The following is an 18,422-nucleotide window of genomic DNA, read 5'->3' as shown; positions in this document are numbered from 1 at the left end:
AACCCACGGGCTGGGGAAACACCCGTGACAGGCATGTCACTCCCAGGCAAAATGAAATTAGCTTGGCAGGATTCATTTCAGATCAACGCGGTTTTCAGGGATCTTTAAAATAAATGTAAGAAATTATAGAGACCCTGACTTTAATCTTTCGATCAAAGTTTTGCATGAAACAATATAAATGCGCCCAGTCTGTAAACTTGTAAATGTTTCCAGAAAGTGCCTTTTCTTGAAAATACTAGAACATTTGGGTGTTATGAAGAGGTGCATAATTAGTGATTTGTGGTCTCAAACACTGTTTCTCCCAACAGAGAATCTCCTTAAGAATCAATTCTGAGAAGTGAGTAGTGCCTTAAAAATGCCACAAATGGAGACTCACGAAACCAGCTAATAAGTGTGGCTCACTTGTGTTGCATCTTTGTTACATACTGGACACTGATTAGCTGTTACATTACCTCCTTTATTTTTACAACAACCCTGGAAAGATGGTATAATTGTTATCTCCTTTTCTCAGGGAGGGAAACCAAAGATTAGAAATGTTAACACCTCGTTGTAGTAAGGCCAGGCTTCTTTGTTAGGAGACCTGCTTGTGGGCTCCAAGCTCCTGACTGCCACACTGTACCCTCTGCTGATCCTCAAGGCATCAGTGAGCGCTGGTCTGAAATCAGCCCGGGGGTGAGCTGGACCCGGCTCCCCTGCACTCCCAAGAGCCAACTGTTACAGGTTTGGACACTTTGAAAATAGCAATCATTGGTGTATTTATACCACAGACATGGGCAAATGCCACAAATCAAGGCCGTTGTTTTTAGAGAATTGGTTGACTTCACAGAATTTGGTAATGAATGAAATAAATAGATCCATAACAATTTTTTCCCCAGGAGCATTTGTCTTGATCTGACAAATTATAATTAGTGTAGTTAGAACTGAGAAAATTAAATTCAAAGGAATTTATTCTAAATTTCATTATAGAAGAGAGTCCCTTTCCTGCCTTCCACTCATTTATCTGAGGATTTTGGAAGGAAAGCCCTTCTCAGTCTGGCTGACTGAGCTGGCTGCGGAGCGTAGATGCAGCGGGTGTGCCTGGGTTTGAGGGGCTCCTTTCATGAGACCGTCCGAGGAGAGATGGAGAGAGATCGGGCTGGGAGCCCAGAAGATGTGGTGGAAGGACACGGGAGTCCAGAGGAGGGAAGTTCATTCAAAGCAAAACAACACAACACAACACTAAACAGAACTTGGGCTCCAGGAAGGTGTGTAGGGGGTGAGGAAGCTTAGTAGCCTGATTATAAGCTTCTTTCATCCATAATTTTTATTTTAATATTGGAACCCTGGTACTTAATCTTCCCTGGAAACTGTAAAGCATCATTTTTTGCAGATAAGAATCATTCTAATGGCAGTGTTTCAGTTGAATACATACATAAACATTACAAATTATCATTTTGATGCATTGAATCAGGTTCTCAAATTTATCCTCCTAATGCTTTTTTTATGAAGACACACTCTTGCTTGAATTTTGTGTTTAGCATATTTATAACGTTCTTCTACTATTCAAATATGCCTTTGAGCATCTTCCCTACTCAGTTGGTTGCTTACTAGGTCCCGCTTATCCAAAGCCAAAGCAGATACAAGGACTGATGTATTTGATCCCCATGGACTGAGTTCTCTCTAACTTGCCAGTTAATTCTCATCTGGTCTCCTTCACTCCTTGGTACTTACCTTTTGGGATTTTCAGCATTTGTGGAGTTACTGATGGGAGTGGAGATTTAAGGGATGGAAAGGTAAGGGAAGAAGAGGGAATGGGGAAGTAAAGCAACACAAACATACAGAACAGAAGCCAAATGACCACATCCCAAGTTTGAGGCCAAATGTATCTCACTTGAGTGAAGCGAAGTAATTTTTACCTTTGTGGATAGGAAAAGCCCGTGTAAATGAGTATTTTATATCAATTCAATTTTATATTTAACTTCAACATTAATTTGGGGCAAGCACTTTTCTGTCCTTTTTCATATTTTATCAGCTGACTGGTTCAAAGGTGAGAAATGAATGCTTGAGAGGTAGAGAAATGTGGTTACTTAATCCTGGCTTGAAAAATTCCGTAATTGTGACTTTGGAAAAGTAACCTACCTTCTCTGTTTTCTTGTCCCCACAATGAGGATGATAATCCTTACCGTGGGTGACCGTAGGGGTTATTGCTAAAGCTCTGAGTGCAGTGTCTACCAGATTAGCCCTAAAACAGCAGCTTATTGTTATGCATAAATTAAAAATGGATCACGTGTGAGCAGTATAGACAATGTATATGGGATGATTTGGGAGCTCATATTAGAGAATTTGCAAGTACTCTTTATATGAAAGAAACTGAAATATCGTAAGATAAATTGGGTCTGGATGCTTGATGATGATGGTGATGGTGATGAAGATGGTGGTGGTGGTGATGGTGGTGTTGAGGGTGTCAGTGATGGTGGTGGTGATTGTGGTGGTGATGATGTTGATAATGGTTTGATGGTGATGATGGTAATGGGTGTGGTATTGGGGATGGTGTTGATGATGGTGACAGTGTTCTTGTTGGGGGTGTTGGGGATGGTGGTGATGGTGGTGGTGGTGGTGATGGTGTTGGTGATGGTGGTGACAGCGTTCTTGTTGGGGGTGTTGGGGATGGTGGTGATGGTGGTGGTATTGGTGATGGTGTTGGTGATGGTGGTGACAGTGTTCTTGTTGGGGGTGTTGGGGATGGTGGTGATGGTGGTGGTGATGGTGGTGACAGTGTTCTTGTTGGGGGTGCTGGGGATGGCGGGGATGGTGGTGGTGATGGTGGTGACAGTGTTCTTGTTGGGGGTGCTGGGGATGGCGGTGATGGTGGTGGCGGTTGTGATGATGGCGATGGTGGTGTTGGTGATGATGGTGATGATGATGGTGGCTTTCCCTCTTTCCACACAGAATGTCCCCCCCGACCTCTCCATCTGCACCTTTGTGCTGGAACAGTCTCTCTCCGTCCGAGCCCTGCAGGAGATGCTGGCGAACACGGTGGAGAAGTCAGAAGGGGCAAGTACTTAATTTATGTACTTATTTGTGAAGTATTTTAAAGAACTCTGCTACTCTATGAATGATTTATTTCACAGATATTGAAGATTTTCTTTTTGCTGAAATAAGTCTTGCCTTTTACTTGTGATTCTCTTGAGTCTGACTTTCTGCTTGATATAGCAGACCTGTGATGTCTTAAAGAGCTTTGATTAAAAATCTAACCTCAAGGGGATCCATGTCATTTATCTGCATTCTTATTTTCTTTAGTGTAAAACAGTGTTATTCTTTGAGCTTTTGTGCATTGCTTATATCTTCAGACCTGTGATTGTTACTATCTTAACTAACTGCTTTAGGCATGGCTATTTGTATTTAATCTTTATTTCATTCTCGAAAGCTTCTAACCATGTAACATGTTCTAATCTTCTTTATGGCATCTAAAATTTCAGGGCTCTCATATGTTTTATTTTATTTTTATTTTGTTAAGTATTTATCGTTTGATTTTTTTATAGAGAGAGAGGGGACAGAGAGACAGACAGACAGACAGGCAGGCAGGCATTGGTTTGTTGTTCCACGTATTTATGCATTCATTGGTTGAGTCTTGTATGTGCCCTGACCATGGATTGAACCCACAGCCCTGGTGCATCGGGACGATGCTCTAACCAGCTGAGCTACCTGGTCAGGGCCTGGCAGTCATATATTTTAAGTAATGAAATTATGATGATACAGCTTTAGTCTACTGTAATTTTCCAAACAGCTCATTATTTTCTTCTGCAAATTGAAATTCTTATTCTGTGTCTTAGTGCAGACAAAGTTCTTTGAAAGATAATTTAGTAACTTAAACTATTTCCCATGCTGTGGCTTGCTATGACTAATTTCTGGGTTACTACTCATTCTTAGCTGATTCTTTAAAGTTTAAAATTAAGCAGAAGGATGAATGGTCAGACTTTTGTTTCCTTTTCTTTTTTCGGGGGGGAAGCTATAGTTACTGCAGGGTATGGTTTAATAAATTATACTATTTCCAGGCATGAAACTGAACTTTTTTTATTTGCTATGATTGGTCTGTGTGTTGCTGTTGTTGTTAATCATTGTTCAGATGTTGATAAGTGAAGAGATTTAAAAATACTAGCACACTTTACATCACAAAACGAGCGATTATGACGTAATGTATTTTCTCTAGTCTTCTACGTAAAAAAAATTTTATTGTCATACAGCTTAGGACTTTAATTGATTTGTGGATTAATTCTAAACTAATTTAAAAATTTTATAGTATACTACTTATTATGGAAGAGAAATCTTAGTGATTTCCATTTAATATGAGACTAAAAGCTTATTTTACAAAAGATCCTACTGTGTTATGTGGATTTTAATTTTCCAAATTTATTTTGGTTAGAACAAAGTTTGAAATTACTATATTGAACTATATAAAGTTTAAAAATTTAATCTTTAATGTAAAGCTTTTGGTGTAAGCTTAAAGAGGAGTGAAATATTTCTCAATTCAACTGTTTGATTTTACCTGGAATAACCTGTCCTGCTTTTTAAACATGACTCATGCATATTAGCTTTGATAGTCAAAACTGTCTTTACGAAAAAAAAATCATTTTTCTTTTGCAGAGCAGCTAGGGAAGTGTATATTGTCATTTCACTTATCTTTGTAGATACCAACTTATGACTAAATTGCTATAAATTTAAGTTTGATATTGCTAAGCAGATTTTTCTAAATTTGAACTTTTGAAAAGATGTTTTATCTCCCCAAAGTCGTGGAGTTGGATTAGCTCTGAATTTTCTGTCTATATAAGAAGTGTCAGAAATATTGTTTTAAAATTTATGCTGTAAATATATTAGTAAGTCTTTCTGCGCCCCTCCCCCATATTTTTATTAACACAGCTTTATGTGGCGCTGTGGCCCACCTGTCAGAGGGAAGGCGGTGCGGCCCGTGACAGGCGGGCGCCGTTCTAGGGACCCCAGCGTAGCTCCCCCGAGACACCTATCGGAAAATGGAAATGGAGAGAAAGCGGCTACAGAAAAAGAATGGATTTCATTGAGCTGAGTTTCACTTTCAGGCTGCTAACCTTCAGGGACGGTCCAGTGTCAAATCGCTCAAAGGCATAGTAGGTTTTAGGGGGAGACTCTCTTTTAGGCTGCAGAGAAATTTTGATTACACCCAGAAATGATACTCAAAATATTTAACAGATAGGCACAAGCATCAATTGTTGAGAGAGGATCTCAGTCAGCAATGTGCTAGATGCACGGTCCCAGAGAGATTTCAGGGTTGCCTGAGTGATGGGGGGCATCCCGAAGGGGCGGGGCGGCCAGGCAGAGGGGCGGGCGCCACAGCTGTTTACCAGGGTGACGGATATTTGTCCCCGTGCAGCCATCTTAATTAGAAAAGTGCACAAGGCTGAAGAGCGTGTGTGATGGCATGTGGCCAGCGGGTGTAGCGTGTCTGTGACTCTGCAGGTGTCTGTGCCCTTGCTTCTGGGGCCCCTCCTTCGAATTCCAGACGGGAGTCTCTGGCAAGTCCTTTTTCAATTAAGTAGCCACCTCCAGGTTAGTGAATTGTACGCTGTGGATTTGCTTAAAGACCCGCTTTTACTGGAATGAAATGTGTCAGCAGGGTGATGCCAATTTTCATGAAATCGTTTCTTTCCTTGTAAGTTAACAGTGTATCCAAAACATTCTTACAGGTTCCCAGATGGGAGGGCATCTAAGGGACTCGGCGAAAAGGTGAAGGGATTAAGAAGTACAAATCGGCTGTTAAAAATAGTGATGGGATGTAAAGTACAACACAGAGAACATAGTCAGTAATGTTATAATAACATGCCTGGTGCCAGATGGGAACTGACTTACGTACATGTCTAACCCCTATGCTAGTACAACGCAACTAATGTAATATTGAATGTCAAATGTAATTGAAAAAATTACAATTGCTTCCCTCGCTCTTTCATAAGCAGCTTGTTTATGAAACCTTTTTAGTTTTTTAAAATAGATCTCTCTGAATTCCTACTGTAATTGAGTAAATTAACACTGATACTGGTGCCATCCCGAAGGCTGTCATGTGCGCACAGCAGTACGGACACATGTGACGATGATAAGGACAACATTTTTATCTAGACCGTGCCTTTTTGTGGTTAAGTATCATTTTGCTCATATTCTCGGGTCCCACTGAATAAATGCTTGGTTTTCATTAAGCTGCAGGAAACCCAGCAGGAGATTCCCATCATCATTTGTGCTAAAGCAATCAAGAAAATTATTGATACAAATTATTGAACAAAAGAAGATGGGAAGATGAAGTAGGAAAAATATTATCTAATGTATGATTTTAATCCCGTAGAGTTGCTTTTTGTGACTGTTACTAAAATAATTAAAATTTTGTGGCACAAAAAGCATTCTGAAGGATTTTATCTGAAAGGATTTTTCAAAAATAACTTTAAGAGAAAGTGTTTTAAGACAGAGATCCAGATCTGATATGTACAATTGCATTGAACACCGTTTAGCTTTTATTCTTGTTCAAAGCGCCTCAGTGTCGAATAGGCCAAGGCCTGTGCATCTTCGCCTTCGCAGCTGCTCCTGGAGCCTTTGCGGTCCTGGGCAGCGGCTCACGCCCAGCGGGAGGGAGGAAGGGGTGCTGGGGCCGCGCGTGCCTTCCTCGCGTGGCCTCTTTGCGTGCACCTTTTTGTGCTTGTTACTCCTCCTGTCCTCCGGGGTTTACGTTGCTCTGGGTGACTTGTCAGCTTCTGCATCCACCTCTGCTGTCTCGTGTCACCCTTCAGATTTACTTGCCCGCTGCAGAGGGAGCGCAGGGCTGCCCAGCAGGGCTCGGAGGTGTAAACTGTTTTCAAAACACCAGCTCTGCACGCGTGCGCGTTGGGAAGGTGCGTCTTCACTGGCGCGTTTGGTGATTATTAAATGATGGCGGATATGGGATACGTCGCCTACATTTCACAGGGGCTCTTGTTGTGTCACTCGTCTTTCCGTACCACGCACTGGCATGGTCCCCAGCATGGTCCCCTGGCCGACCGTCCCCAGCTCCGCCCCCGCTCCCTGGCCTCGGCAGCCTCCGTCCCGGTGGCCTTGGCAGGCCGGCCGTCCTCCCCCAGCTCCGGCCCAGGCTCCGCCGGTTAACCGGAGGCAGAACGATGTGAAAACATGGAGTGAACGATAGCATTCGCTTATTTGCGTGCGATCTCCTCCGAAAGTTTAGGTGACACCGCGCCTGGCTGTTTATTTCAGTTCACAGCCGTTTCCGGCGGAGACTTCCTGCACTTTATTTTTGTGACTGTCTACTGTAATTTCAGGATTCCAGGGTCCGCGTCGTCGGAGGGCAGGCATGAAGTGACAGGGGAGGGGAAAGAACTTTGGTTTCGGGGTCCATGAAGTTTATTGAAATTTCTTACTTTTCAAATGGTACTTTTAATAATTACTTTTTGTTGAAAAGGCATTGCTTTTGTGTAGTGTCATGAGTATATTGAGTGGCTTATGTGAATATTCTATTTGGTAGAGTTCATTTTAAATTATAGCATCGACCATCCTTTCTGTCTTTGTTTTAGTTGTTTCTGAGAGAATTGTAGTGCCTGTTCTTCTTAACTTTGGCCTGTGCCCACTGGACTTTTGTCTCTTGTTAGAGTATTATACCTTGAAGCAAGAAAAACACCTAAAATTAAACCAACACTTACTTGTCTGCGGGAGGACAGGGCGGTGCCCGGGGAGACGGCCGAGGACATAGCCACAGAAAGCTGCCTGCGTGAAATTTATTTTATTTTAGTTTTGGCTCACCCAAGGACATTTTTTTTTTCATTGATTTTAGAGCAAGAGAGAGAAACAGAGAAACATCGATGTGAAAGAAACATTGATCAGTTTCCTTCTCCTATGTGCCCCCATTGGGGATCGAACCTGCAACCTGGGTGTGTGCCCTGACTGGAAATCAAGCCCATGCCTTTTTGGATCTATAGGATGACGTTCCAACCAACTGAGCCACACTGGCCAGGGCAGTGCTTAAAATTTACTATCTTACAAGGTCTTGAAGTCAGAAATCTAAATCAGTCTCACTGGGCCAGAATCAGGGTCACGGCAGAACTGCGTGTCTTCCTGGCTCTTGGGGAGCCCGGTCCCCTGGCCATTTCTAGGTCACAGTCATGACTCGTGCCTGTCCTCCATCTCGAAAACCAGCGGCAGGCAATTGTACAGGTTCAGGGCTCAGGACCACGCGGCTTTGGGTGCCACTAATTGGCTCATTACTTGTAGAAGTAGAGTTTCAGTAAGATGTTATTGAAAGGTGCAATAAAAATCAGAGAAATCTAGTTGAATAACGACTGAAAAGTGTACTTGGTTTGACAGAAGCCTGGTTTTTCTGTAAACTAATTGATACTAATTTCAGCCTATCTTCTATATACAATTTATACAGTCACACACATTTTGCATTTGAAAGACTATTTTCTGAAGAGTTTTTAGTATTTATTGGTAGTTCCAAAAGTGGACCTGAATGTTTGTGTCCTACCCTAATTTTTCTGGTGTTTTGGCGTATGTCCAGGGTGCTGCATCTGAAAGACTCACTTGTTCAAGCTCCTGGGCGGACAGGCCCGGGACCCAGAATTCGAAGAGCTAATGTTGAATCCCCCGGTTGAGTTTCTATTGATTGTTTTCCATTTGTTTTCCCTTCAGTGGAGCAAACTTGGGTAGTGGGGCGGAAAGAGGAAGCCTGACAGACCTGGTTCGGGGTTTGTGTGAGTAGATTGTGTCCGTCCTGAACGTCATTGAAAGCAAGCCCCCGAGACCGCGGTGAACGAGTCACCGGAGGAGAGTGACATGTATTAAATAAAAGCCTGATGTTGCTCATCTATTTTCAATATGTTCCTGCTCTGCGCACCCCAGGTCTCCCATAAAATACAGAGTTAGGCAGTTGGTGTGTAAAATCATGACTACGCTTTGAAATGCCGTCAGGGCAGTAGATTATCTGCCTCTGAAAAGACCAGACCAAAGACTGAAAGGGCTGTTGTTTAGTGAAGAAAAACAGTACCACACTCACTGTTTTCACTGGTGTTTCAGCAATATGCCTGCCTGGGATATGTAGGGGCTCTATTTCAGTCAATCAATCAATTATTCAGTCTTTATTTGTTTGATTAATGAGATTGTTAAAAGTAGTGACTACCATGCATCCAATATAAAAATGTATTTAAATTTTAGTTTAAATTCAAGAACCATTTCAACCTTTTGTTCTCATAACAACAATATAGGAGAGCATAAATGGAAAATACTTTCCTCATAATCTTCCTTTCTCCAGTGATAGCCACAGCTGAAAGATCGGTTTGTATTCTTCTAGAACATTATCCATAAGAGGAGTTTTGAAACTGGAGGGCCCCGAGTCCAGGCCTCCTGCTGCCTGTTGCCCCTCAGCCAAAAAGCAGAGACAGGGGCTGGATTATAATTGCGCTTCCATTACTCTCAGAGGCCATCGGCCTGAGCGGGGCTCAGGTTCACACCCTAACATCCCCCTCCCCTTGGGCTTTCAGGAGCAGGCTGCTCGAGGGGACACGTGGGAACTTGGGAGGGGACCTTCCCAGGGGGAGCGCAGACGGGCTGCTTCTCTCCGGAGGGGGAGCTGCCCGGGGGGTCAGGCAGCTTCTCCCAGGCGCCCCGCTTCGTTCCGCGGCTCTCTCTCTGTTGGCCATTGGCATTAACATTCCTCTTGTCCCCTGACACATGTGGTTCATGGCCAGGGAGGTCTGCGCCCTCTGGTTGGGGAGGAGAGGGACCGACCATTTGCTCTCAAGTGTTAGGGGAGATAAGGTCCTGTGATTCACCTGCTGGCTCTAAGTTGCTCAAGCTGTATGGCCTTGTTTAGTTTTCTTGTCTCAGTGTTTTCTTGTCTGTTTCCCCATCCCACGTGCCCAGGAATTTTCCTTGCTTCTTACTATCCTGTCTCCGTTTTACACAATGGCACCATATGACAGACTGTTGTGCCGTCTTTCACAACTTAATCACATAGGACTTAAACAAGCGAGGACACAGCAAGCCCAGAGGGCGCGGCCCCCAGTGTGACTGGTGTGCGGCCCCCTCCTCTCCGCCTCTGCTCTGCTGTCCTCACTGTTGGCTGGGTTCTCACTCATATGACGACGTGGCTCCTGCCATTTCAGGGACGAAATCCAAATTAATACCATCCGTAGGCATGAAAAGGAGCTGACTGTCTTCCTTTTGTCTTTGAGAGAAAGGAGCCTTCTCCAGAATTCCCCTGGTCGATTTCCCCGCGTGTGCACCGTCACGTACCCACGCCTGGGTTGCTTCCTGGCGTGGGAGCTGGGTCCCCACACCGATGCAGAGCTTGGGGAGGGAGAGGACAGGGCACCTCCACAAAAGCAGGTTCTTTTTTGAAGAAGAAGAAGATGTTCATATGTGTAAATGAATGTTGGATAATTTCTAACACTGTTTGCTGTGATACAAAGCAAACACAGTTAACATCCTTATGCCTTAGTGAAAATATCTATTCAGATTTAGGATCCTCCAGGTTCTTGTGCCAATCTAGGTCTAGCAAGCTAACTCCTTATCTAGGGAAAGCCATCCGAGTCTATGCTCAGGTGTCTCCAGAGCTGGGAAATGGAAAGTCTTGTCCCTTCTTCTCTCACCTGGCGTGTGCCTGTGGCATTGCTAACCAGGGGCTGTGTTCTGTAGTGAATCCTGAGCTGGAGACACAGAGGTGGATAAGAACACGTCCTTGCCTAGCCCTGTCATCGTGAACAGAAAAGGCGAGTGAATAGTTGTAATGGGGGTGAAACGTGCTTGGGTAGTTCAGTGAGAGTGCAGAGCAGGGAGCTCTAATTACTCATCCAGCTTCCGCCCCCCACAAAAGTATACAACCCGTCCCAGAAGGGTGGTGTCCTCCGCGGGTCCAGACTGTTAGAGGTTAGTGTGTTCATGTGTGGATACTGTGATGATACTTGTTATTCATACTGAAGCCTCAATTCTCAAATAGCTGTTGTTGCTTAACATTCCTGCCGAGGCTGCTCCGGCTTCCTGCGGTCAGGAGCGCCCCTGCAGAGCTGGAACACCGGGAGCGCTGCTTTGGGAATGGGGCTCTGCTGCTGATCAGTTAATACATTTACTAACTTGACAGGGTCGTTAGTCAGCATCGGGGCCGAAGGCTCTCTGCATGGAACTGTGTACCTGCCCTTTGTCGGGAAATTGGTGCATGATTTAAAAGGTAGATATGGTGATAATCTCCTACAGGGCTTGTAGCTAAAAATAATCACTGAGCAACGCTATTCATCTACCAGTACGTGAATGTGGACCTTCATCTGTGGTTGAAATATCCATCTTCCAGTTACTGCCTTTCTGTTTCTAAAAGGACCACTTTCTACTCTGAAGCTGTGGTACGATGCATTTCTGTATGTCCGAATGCTGTGTTTTCCAGAGAATCCAGCATGAAACTCAATAAGGAGGCCAATTTAATCAAATGTAATTTGATCACCTGGCGCAGTTACGCCTGTTTTAGATTATGAATCTTGAATGGATAGATTATTTTATTTGATTAGTGTCATTCAATTTAGACATCTTCAGATATTTTTTGTGTTTACAATTAATATTTTTAAGTATAAATATCTGAAAGTAAATGAGTCAGATGGTAGATTTATGTGACAAACTATTCCTGAATGCACCAGTGATAGAGATTCATAATTTATTGAGACAGCCATCTTTAAATTTTATTCTCTTACAGTTCAACTTTATCTTCTTAAAACCTTGCAGTCTAACCTGAGAGCATGCTTCTCTACCCGCCTTTTTCAAGTGCTACTCCCTATCCCTCACGAGAGCTCTTTCTTACCATGCTTGAGTTTTCTCCAAAGCACTTAGTACCTTCTGACATGCATTTCTGTTTTTATTTTTATTCTTATGTGCTTAATAGACCGCCTGTCCCAGGAGAGGGTCCTCTGCATGAGGGCAGGACTTTGAGTCCGGGTCACTTGCTGGCCCAGTGACACCAGGACAGTGTGCGCGTGTGAGCGGACAGCCAATAAATGTTCGCCAGCCTGAGGGACTGTAAGATAGAGTTTATAAACCAAAAATGAAGGGTCTAAAAGGTTCTAAAAGTCCTGTTTCTGCTACTATTGCAATAGTTTTGAACATCCACTGTTTCCATAGCTTTTGGTCCAGAATGTCGTACAGTTAGAGTCACATAGTCTATAGCCTTTTGAGACTGGCTTCTCTCGAATGGCAGTATGTATTTAAGGTTTCTCTATGTCTTTTCCTAGCTTGATAGCTGATTTCTTTTTATTACTAATATTCCATCTTCTGGATGGCCAGCAGTTTGTTTGTCCATTCACCTACTGAAGGACATCTTGGTTGCTTCCAAGCTGTGCCAGTTATTAATTAAGCAGCTGTACACTTGTGGGCAGGTTTTCATGAAGATAGAAGCTTTTGCCTCTTGTGGGTAAACACCCCAGAGTGTTGATTGCTGGGTCATTTGTTAAGAGGATGTTTATTTTTGTGGGGCTGCCAAACTGTCTTCCAAAGTGGCTGCACCCTGTTACGTTCTCCTCAGTAGTGAGTGAGAGTCCCTGTTGTTCTGTACCCTCATCTGTGTTCGGTGGTGTCACCTTTTGGAATTTAGCCATTCTGATAGAGGCGTGGTGGCATCTTACTGTTGTTTTACTTTGCATTTCGCTGATGACATATGTTGTGGAGCATCTTTCCAGATGTTCATTTGCCATCTGCGTATCTCCTTTGGCGTGTGCCTTTTCAGTGTGCTGCCGAGCTTTAAATCAGGCTATTTTCCTGTTGCTGAGTATTGAGAGCACCTGGGTTTCCCAGGCGCCTACACCTTATCTGGTGTGTGCGCTCTAAGCTTTTCTCCCAGTTGCGTCTCCTCTTATCGCTGACAAATGGCGCCTTTCACAGAGCAGATGGGTTGATTTTAATAAATCCTAACTTACTAATTTTTCTTTCCTGGATCATCCTTTTGGCACTGTATCTAAAAAGTCATCACCAACCCAAGGTCACCTAGATTTTACCCTGTGTTATCTTGTAGGAGTTTTATATTTTTGTGTGTTCCTTTAAGCTGTAATCAATCCATTTTGAGTTAATTCTTGGAAGGGGTGAGATCTGTGTCTAGATTCATATTCTTTGCATGCGGAGGTTCAGTTCCAGCACCATTTGGTGACAAAAACTATTTTTCCCATTGAGTTGCTTTTACTCCTTTGCCAGAGATCAGCTGGCTGCATTTGTGTCTTTTTCTGGGCTCTGTTCTGCTCCATTGACCTAGTTGTCTCTTTTTTCTCTGATGCTAAGTGTCTTGGTTGTGAAGCTTTGCAGTGAGTCATGATGGAGGGCGGTGTGGGTCTCCCCCTTCCCTCCTCTCCATCCACGCTGTGCTGGCTTTTCTGGATCATCTGCCTTCCTGCGTAAAGTTAGAAGCACTTTGTCAATATCCTTGAGATAGCTTGTGGGATTTGATTGGGATTGTGTGGGACTGTCCTGTGAAAATTGCTCTCCTACACTGGCCGTTGTGGCTCAGGAGGCTGGAGTGGCTCAGGAGGCTGGAGTGTTGTCCCATTGGATTCCTGGTTGAGGGACGTGCCTCGGTTGTGCGTTTATCCCCAGGCGGGAAGCAAAGGAGGACGGTCCCCGGTCGAGGCACCTGATCCATGTTTCTCTCACATCAATGTTTCTCTCCCTCTCTCTCTCCCTCCCTTTCTCTCTAAAATCAATAAGCATGTCCTCAGGTGATGATAAAAAATAAAAATAAAATAAGATTATATTCTTCCCCTTTTCACCCATCACTTATAATAGGAAATAGATCTGGAATTTATTTGACCCTATTATTATATGGAGTTTATTATTGTTCCTTGTAGGTCCATCTAGAGTTTATTTAAGATTAGACTTGAGCCAATTTCTTTCCAACAGCAAAGCCATAGCCCCACCTCAACCCATGGCGGTGGTTCCCGCCTTACTTACCCTCATGCCTCTCCAGCTATACATATAGCGTGGACATTGCCAGATGTTGCTCTGGTAAAGCTAAAGAGTTTCATACGTGCAATCTGTGATTGTGCCCGAATAGCACTGATTAGTCACTGTATTTTAGAAATGTTTTAATATTTAATAGGACTAGTTCCACCTCATTGCTTTTTTCTCCCCTCACAAATTGCCCATTCTCTTTTTGACTTTTTTCCCCAAGTAAATTTACTTGTTGTGCATAATCAAACATGAATTCTGATGGAGCTTATGCGGACGAGAACCATTGTGCTGTTTGCTAACTACTCATCCATCTCAATTCATCGACACTGAAGTTTGTGCAGGAGCCATTTAGGCATGTTACTGCTTAGAGAAAGGAGGTATTGGTGATTTTAAGTTAGAAAGTGTATGTATGTTCCTGAGGATTGGGACAAATTCAGAGGGCAATTTAAAAAGTGTTACAGGAACTGTTCCTATTTTAAAATAGGAATAATTTAGGAAACAGTAGATCTTACTTTTCTACTATCGAGTTTAAATTTTAAAAGAAAAAATTTAAAAGTCAAGGAACATATAGCAAGGACTCATGGACAAAACCAAAGGGTAAGAGTTGAGGGAGGGAGCGAGGGAGGGGCAAGGAAAATGGTGGGGGGTAGGCAGAGACAAATGTATCTGAAAAAATAAATAAATAAAAAAAAGAATGTGACACTGAAAAAAAAAAATTTAAACTCCTGAATGAAAACTCTAAATGCTTTCCTTGAGTTAAGTCACATCTGTCAGTGTGGGAGATTGCCAAGCTTTCTTTGGCTCTTTATTTTTAGGTTAATATTGATCCACCTACCCTGAGAGGTGTACCTAATTAATTTACGGTATTGTGTAGTTCAGTTTCATTGTTTGATAAATCCAAAAACTGTAAGGGTTTTGTCTGATTAATACCAAACTCAGAATAAAGCCAGGAAACTGGAATAAGGTGTAATTCAGTGAATTACCAGACTTACTTTTATGACTTCATTTACTTAATTATATTTATGGTGTTCCCCCTGCCCCCCCCAAAAAACCCTTTGTGATCTCATGTATTTTAAAGTACAAATCACATTCTCTATTGCATAGAGAGGTGCTTTTTTTTCTTACCTATAATTTCCCCAACATTAATAACATCTGTTTGTCCTAATTTAATACTCTGTATTTTCCATTTTTAAATCACTTCCTTCTGGAAGCATTTAGGTAGATATGTCAGTTCGAGGTCCAGTGAATTCTTAACTCTGTAATTTTAAAATATATAAAATGAAGAGAAAATAGAAATAGAGAAAAAGAAGGAAAACCCACGTGCGAGTCGTGTGGCCCAGCGCCCCTGCCGTGGGCCCCCGGTGCACGCCGGGCCCTGCCCGCCCCGCCAAGCCGTCTGCTCCACGCGTGCTGCTTACGGTGTGATTGGCGCACCTCAGCGCCGCTGTTCCACAGACGAGCATAATGTGCATTTCTTTTAATTCCTTGTTGAATGACATTAATAGTTGGTTCTTTGAAAAGACTAATAAAATTGATGACCCTGTAAAAGGCTGAACAAGATGAACAGGAGAGAATATAAAATAAACTATATTAGGAGTGAAAAAGAGGAAATCATTGAAGAACTTTTAGACAATTAGAAAATAGAGACTATATTGAATAACTTTATTCCAATGAATTTAAAATGTCCTAGACAATACAATTTTAGCTTTGTTATTATATGGAGTTTATTATTTTTAGAAAAATATAATTTACAAACCCTCATACAATAAGTGGGAAATTCGAACTGTCTTATTATCTATTAGAGATGTTGAATTGGTAAGTAAAATCATTATCACAAAAAAAAACACCCTCACTGATTAATTCAACCAATTACTTAAGGAAACAATAATACCAGTCTTTCAGAACACTCTCACCTAATTTTATGAGGCCAACATAACCCTGATCCTAAACCATGACAAAGACTTTGCAAGAAAAAAGTCACAGACTCATATCCACCAGGGTCATCGATGCAGAATCCTCTGCAAATCACCAGCAGATCAAACCTATGGACATTCAGACTCATAGAACATTACAACCAACTGGGGGTTCAAACCTCCTTAATATGTAGTTACAAAGCCAATTAATGTCTCTCACTATATTAAGAGAAAAAAAGGGAAATGATGTATTTTAAGAGATACTTTAAAACATTTTTAAAAATAAAACATTATAAAACTAATACATTTGTAATGCAAGGAAACTTCTTTAATCTCATAGAAACAACAGTTGATCTTTGAAATCCTGAATTACTTCAGCTCAGTGACCATAAATGTGGCGAAAGTGACCAGTATCAGAATTAATAAGTGAATTTAGCAAAATTGCTGCTCAATGCAAATTATCAGTTATACTTGTGTGCATAAGCAAAAAGCAATTACAAAATAAAAATTTCTAAATGAACTCATGTTAGCACAATGGTACCTTAGTGTAACAAAAATCAAAGAAGACCGAGAAAGAAAAAGGAGGAACGTGCCCTGTTCCCAGATTGGAGGGCAGAGGGTTATGGGGTGGCTGCTCTGCAAACTGACCTGCAGGCCTGTGTGGAGTCGGTCAGAGTCTCAGCAGGGGTTCTTTGTGTTGGGTATGAAAATTTGTAAGTTGATTCTAAACATTATAGGAAAGTAAGAGGGTCAATGTTAGCAAATATGATATTGAAGAAAAGAACACAGCTGAGGCCTTTGACTACCAGATTCCAAGACTTATCTTGATGTTATAATAATCAAGAGAGTAAGGTATTAGCAGAGATGTAGAAAAAAAGGCCAGAATAGATTAGCGTTCATAAGTGGGTCCACACATGGGTGACGTGGTGGTTTCTGATGCAGGAGGCGCGCAGCCCAGCGGGGAAGGGACCGCCGGGTAAAGCTGCGAGGTTGGTTGAGTCACTAGATGCAAGGAAGGAAAGAGTCAATACCACGTAGGTTCTGGCTCTCCGGTGAATGCTGGGATAATACATTTCCTAGAAAATCATGTAGGAACATCTCTTCCTGAGAAAAAAGCACCAAGTATTTAGGAAAAGATGGATACATTGTACTATAATTAATAATGTCTTTCATTGGAGTTACCAGTAAGAGACTGAAAAGACAGATTGGGAGTAGGATACTTGAAAAATAGGAACAATTCTAATAAACCAGTAAGAAAAAAGATAGGCAACCTAATAGAAAAAACTGGATTAAAGACTTGAACAAAATCCTTCACAGTAGCAGATACTGAAGTAGCTAAAAGTGTACGAAACGGTGTGTTATCCTAGCACTCGTCAGAGAAGTGCACAGGAGGACTGTGGTAGGGAACCACGCCCTCGCCAGAGGAGCTGTAACTAAAAAGGTTAGTAACACCAGGAAGGCAGGATGCTGATGGGAGTATGAATTTATGCCGCCACTTTGGAAATCCCTTCGGCCGTATCTACGGTAGCTAAATATTTATACATCCATTACCAAGTAATTCCACTCCTGGTATACATCCAATAGAAATATATTTATGTATCCTCCAAAGGATATGTACAAGAATGTGCCCTAGGGAATTATTTGTAATAGTCCCAAGCAGGAAACAACTGAAATGCTCACCTGTTGAGTGGATAAATGAATTGCAATATGCTTATATGATGGAAGAAGGAGGGAAGATGAATTAATTAGTGCTGTGTGAGAACACAGTGGATCTTACAAATGTGATGTCAGGTAAAGAAGCTTAATAAAAAGAGAGTATAGTTTATATTTCTAAAATCCAAGGAGGAAAAACTAATTAATGGTGATGGATCTGGTTGCCTTGGCGGAGGGCATGAGGGTAGCCTTCAGATCCAGTGCTGATTTGTTGAGTTTGTTTACTTAGCAAAATTTTAGCAAGCTATAAAGATGTGCAGTGGAGAATTATTTATAGGATAGAGTGTTTTTTCTTTAATTTATTTTTAAAGTTTAACAGCAGGATACTGGATGGTAGGCATGCATTAAATATTTTAATTACTTGTGTATGCCTTGATATTAAAAACTTTATATTCATGATGGATGTTTTATTGTTGTTATGTAATTATGCGGAAATGTATCTATGCGAAATACTAGACGTGCTCTCTGAACAGTGAAGCAATATAACATCTTTGGTATTATGAGTCCCTAGGTGCATTTTCCATTCTCTTATTTTGATGATAACACATTGCATTAGGAGGCACTTACCATAAAATAGGCTGCTGAGCAACACCAAATTAAATGTAGACTAAAAATATGAAACAAAAGAGAAAAGGGATGATGTGTCTTGGATTTTGTATACATAGAGGTGGCTTGGGAGAGAAGGGGGCTTTGAAATTTGAGATCAAATATCAAGGTCAAGCTCCATGATTTGGGAGCTGTGTAGCCTTCTTTTTGTTGTGAAAGATTTGTAATGTCTTTACATGTCATTTGTTTCCTCACTTGTAAAACTCAGACAGTGAGATGACACGGGAAGTGTTTCGCTTA

The 18,422-nt window shown here is 42.0% G+C and overlaps 1 protein-coding gene across 1 annotated transcript in view; it reads left to right on the top strand.

The window, feature by feature from the left end:
- The window catches only part of RYR2 (ryanodine receptor 2), a 558,936-nt gene that overhangs the window by 196,363 nt on the left and 344,151 nt on the right, over positions 1–18,422 (top strand). The window contains exon 3 of the mRNA XM_054584705.1: positions 2,929–3,033. Coding sequence (XP_054440680.1) covers positions 2,929–3,033 — 105 coding nt within the window. The remainder of the gene's footprint in view (positions 1–2,928; positions 3,034–18,422) is intronic.

Source organism: Pteronotus mesoamericanus, unplaced genomic scaffold (genome assembly GCF_021234165.1).
Source record: "Pteronotus mesoamericanus isolate MK-2021 breed Mesoamerican mustached bat unplaced genomic scaffold, CSHL_Meso_final contig_120, whole genome shotgun sequence".
Classification (NCBI taxonomy): Eukaryota; Metazoa; Chordata; class Mammalia; order Chiroptera; family Mormoopidae; genus Pteronotus; species Pteronotus mesoamericanus.
Note: the sequence above shows the minus strand (reverse complement) of the source record. Positions and strands in the feature narration are given on the sequence as shown.